Source organism: Apaloderma vittatum, unplaced genomic scaffold (assembly GCF_000703405.1).
Source record: "Apaloderma vittatum isolate BGI_N311 unplaced genomic scaffold, ASM70340v1 scaffold10311, whole genome shotgun sequence".
Lineage (NCBI taxonomy): Eukaryota > Metazoa > Chordata > Aves > Trogoniformes > Trogonidae > Apaloderma > Apaloderma vittatum.
The window spans coordinates 107,476-111,983 of record NW_009698519.1 but is presented as its reverse complement, the minus strand read 5'-3'; the positions used below and the strand labels follow the sequence as shown (position 1 = coordinate 111,983).

Genomic DNA, 4,508 nt, shown 5'->3' with positions numbered 1-4,508 from the left:
GGAGGCTCCTGTGGCGTGCCCATGGCAGCCATCTACTCTGGCATTTACCTGAAGCTGAAAAGCGCCAAGGCTTCGTGGGAGGACAAACTCAAACTCGCCCGCTTTGCGTGGATTTCTCACCAGTGCGTCCTTCCTAATAAGGAGCAAGTAAGTGCTACTTATTTTTTGGTCAACTTTACTTTTAAAGTAAACGGCAAAAGGATCCCGATAGTTTATTGCTGCTATGAACGAATTGGTACATGAAAGCCACAACTTGTCGCTTAAGCTTTTCACCCTAGATAGTAGTGCAGATACAGCTCCGGTGGTGACTTGTGGGCAGCTCTGAATTTCTGTGTGGTTGTATGAAATGCTTCCCTAACACCGTCTCTCAAGTACCTTCAGCAGAAGATCTTTCTTATAACGAGGGTAGTGCCTGTGTTCTGCCTCCCAGATAGAGGAGAAACCATTGTCTTCAGAGCTCTCATTAGCATTAATTATTATGTCCTATACAGGATGCTCTAAAGTGATGCTTCTGGTCATAGTTAAGAGCAGGAACTTCAGTGTGGGGGCAGTGACCTGTAGCTAGATATATGTTTTCCGGTGCACGCGCAAAGAGTGCACTGTGGATTCATGGACTTCTTACAAAGTGGTTTCGTGTTCTCTACTTGGAACCCACCCACTTCCCTCAAGGTTTTTGTTTTGATCCTGTTTTCTGAAAGTCCGTTCGGTGTTTCACCAAGTGAAAAGTGTCCTATGCTGCTCCTCCAGCCTAGTAGTTTTTTTGGGGTGTAGCATTTGCACCATCAGAGAGTGGTGTTTTGAGTTCTTGTTATTTCAGTTGCTTAGAGTATTAAGCACAGCACCGTCATTTTCACGCACACCATTTTCTTTTGAAATCAGAATTTAAATTACTAGGTTTCAGCGTTTTCCGATTTGCGCGTGTCTAAATTCCTGGGCCTGAATTTCTAGGTAGTAGATTTAAACATAGGAATAAGGAAATTAGAAAGGAATACCAGTTGACAGAAAGTGAAAACCATCTAATTCTTTAAGTTTTGATTTAAAAGATTGCATTTCTAATCAGTATTGACTGTCAGAATTATACTCTGATGGCAGGGCATTAGGGCATTGACTCCTGAGAGCTGTTCTGAGATGGTACAGGAGAGCACAGGGCCAACATTGGATTTAGAATGAAAGCTCTTAGGAATTGAAACCTACAAGGGTGGACTTCTGTGCTCCATTAGAGCCTGTTCTGCATGGATGCAGAGCAGTTCTTAAGGCACAAGTGCTGTAACTGTGAAGAGGTACTGCGTTTGTCTTGTTTTCATCTGGAGGTTGTTAACAATTACTTCTTTTCCCTTTTTTACAGGTATTACTCGACTGGGTAAGCCATGCGTTGGTTTCATACTACAATAAGAAACCTGAACTGGAGGATGAAGTTGTTGAGAAACTCTGGGCATATTTAGACAGTGTTATTCATAGTAGAAGACTACAGAATCTCTTAAAGAGTGGGAAGACAATCGGTCTCAGTTTTTCAATTGCACAGGTAACTAAACTGTGGATATTTTGTAACATGCTGAACAGCAGTGTGTATCTTCTGCAACAGGTGACTCTTCCTCCCGGTGTAGGGCATTACATAAAATATATAATAATTAATCTGATGACTTTTAAGACGTCTGCTAAAAACTTTTCTATTTTTGTTCTGCAATCCAGTTTATATTTGAGCGATATTAAGGCTGAGGATAGTAGAGCATTCTAATAATAATCTTCACCTCTGTCCTCAACCTCTTCGAAGTATCAGAGAATGAACTGGTTTTAGCATTTTCAATATGTAAAGGCTCAGTTCCATGTGTTGCTCTTCTGTATTAATTACTGCTTATATTTTGCCTGGGAGTCATAGAGGGAGAGAGATTTTTCTGTCACCGTGAGACTCATCGGTGTATTTGGCTTGAGTACTTGTGCACTGTGACGTGCTGTTCAGCAGACCCTGCAGCTTCTTACGATGACCCTGAACAGTGGTGGCACTGAATCATTGCTGTTTTCAGTCATATTATTTTAGCTTCAGCTAAGTTGTTATTTTAGCTCTTAGTGAGTGAGGAAGATTTCAGTTGCAGTTTAGAACTGAACCAAAAAGTGTAACTTTTTATCCATCTTCCTGGTTACAGAAATAGCGGAATTAGTGGATGGCTGTAAAAGCAGTCAAAATGACTGGAAAAAATGACTGCTTTCATTGTGGTCTGGGGGAACCGAAACAGAAGATTGTCTTTATCTGTAGAAATTGAGCTGTGAAGTACAGAGACTTGGGTGGATGAAACCTGTGCTTTCAGAGATGTTATGCAGAAGATGCGTCAAATTTAACCATGTTCCAGATATGAAAACCTATCTGGCTGAAGATTAGGTGAAAAGTACAGGTCAGAGTACCCTAAAGACCAAGGACAAAGGTGGTAGAGAGCCCAGTGGAAGGAATTTAAGATCTCTTCTAATCATGTGGGGTTTGAGCTGAGGTGATCAACCATCTGCTACGAGGCATAAGGAGACAGATGAGGTTTTTAGCTCTGGAATGGAATCAGATTTGTAAATTGCTACTGAGTTTGTTTGCTGACAAGATTATCTGTAGGTAAGAAAAGGGAGCAAATTATAAAGGAATCAAAGAAGAAAACCATAGGGAAATCAACGCAAGTTTGAGGAAAGGAAAGGAAATGCAAGTTCAGGTAGATGTTGATTCTTCACAAACGTGTATCCCTCCAAGAGGACAGAGAAAAGTCCTTCACGTTCCAGATATCAGGACAGGAAACTGTCTCTTTTTAAAATACAAAGATGCTATTTAGTCATGGACATTCTTACCAAATAAGCTTCCTGCATCAAAGGTGGGATTTGTGTTGTGAGCCAGTTATTGTTTGTTTGGAGCATAATTTGGGGGATTTTGCAAGAAAGGAAGAAATCTGTCCCTGTTCCCTTTCTGCAGGATCAAATATTAGGTTCAAGTATGGGTACTGTTATGCTGTTGCTGGTAGCACATGTACTGAATGAGGGCTTCCTCACTCATCCTGTAGTGCAAACAAATGCAGGGACACAGTTCTGGCTAGAGGACCTCCTAGTCTGAGACCTACCATGTGAAAGGCTCAGCGGCAGCTGTTGACAGGTCTCCATTGCTTCCTTCTTGCAGCCAGAGCTCACAGAAGGTAGTGTTGTTTCGTTATCTTTGCGTGGAAAGTTGACAAATTTCTTGTTTGTTTGTTTTTTTCCCCCCACAATCTTCAGGTCATAAATGAAAGATTATCGGAAGCCTGTTCTCAAAAAACACAGCAAAACATTGGTGCAGTGCTGAGTTGCTCCAGTGGCATCCTTTCTACTCCTTCACTCTCCATCGTTTACACTGCAAAGTGTGAGCTCTTGGTTGATCTCCTCAGCAAGTTGTCTGAGCTGGCATGTCAGCAGCTGGCTTCTGATGATACCGTAGGCTCCCAGTTGTTCAACGTCCTCCAGCTTACCTTTGCTCAGTACCTCCTCATCCAGAGGCAGCAAACCAACCCAAATCGTGTGTTTGGGCAAGTGACAGGTCACTTGCTTCAGCCGTGTCTGCTCCTGAGGCACTTGCTGACTGTGAGGAGCTGGACACAAGCAGATGACAACCACGTACGTCAGCACCTGAGCAGGGAAATCCGAAACCAAGTAGAAGCTTTGCTGCAGGCTGGTTTATTCCAGCCTGAGCTTTTCTCGTCCTACAAAGAGGAGCTGCTACCGGAACAGGAACTCCAGGAGAAGAAGAAAGGAGCTTTGAAAAGTCTTTTGCTACCAGTCAACACAGTGCAGACCAAGCTGGGCAGTGGCTTTTGTGAACCTGCCTTCCATGGAGCTGTTGTCGCTGGTTCGGTGTCCCTACTCTATAAGCTCTTTCTGGACTCGTACTGTAAGGCAGAAAACCACCTTGTGTGTTTCCACATGCTCAGCAGGCTTTTTGGCTGTCTCAGGCTCTCTGGCCTGCAGGAGCACGTGAGGGTGGAGGATGTGCTTTCCCCTGTGGACTGGAGCACAGAGCTGCTTGCCTTAGAACAACTTCTCAACTTGGTGCTTAGCAGTGATATTTATAATGTTGCCAGTGACCGCATCCGGCACAAGGAGGTACAGTTTGGGTTTTACCGCAAGCTAGCACAGATGTTGATGAGCCACTCCCAAGCTTCCATCCCTGCTTGGTTCAGGTGTCTCAAACTCTTGATGTCATTAAACCACCTTATAGTAGAGCCAGACCTGGATGACTTAGTGGCCTCGGCTTGGATAGATGCTGAGGTCTCTGAACCACGTACAAAGAAGCCTCAGGAGGCACTCATCAGCACCGTGTTTCAGACTTACTCCAAGCTCCGACAGTTCCCACGACTCTTTGAGGAGGTGCTGACAGTAATTTGCCGGCCAGCTGCGGATGAACTGAGGCTGCCCATCTTCTCTGCTGGCCTGACAGTAAAACTTCGTGAGTGCCTCCTTGAACTGCCACCTAACCAGATTCTGGACATTTTGTGTCTCTTTGCGGAGAAATG

At 44.0% G+C, this 4,508-nt stretch overlaps 1 protein-coding gene across 1 annotated transcript in view; it reads left to right on the top strand.

Moving 5' to 3' along the window:
* The first annotated feature begins 21 nt into the window (after positions 1-21).
* Positions 22-4,508, top strand: part of URB2 (URB2 ribosome biogenesis 2 homolog (S. cerevisiae)) — a 17,715-nt gene continuing 13,228 nt past the window's right edge. Inside the window, 3 exon segments of the mRNA XM_009878051.1 lie at positions 22-147; positions 1,346-1,522; positions 3,238-4,508. Of these exon segments, the coding sequence (XP_009876353.1) occupies positions 22-147; positions 1,346-1,522; positions 3,238-4,508 (1,574 nt within the window).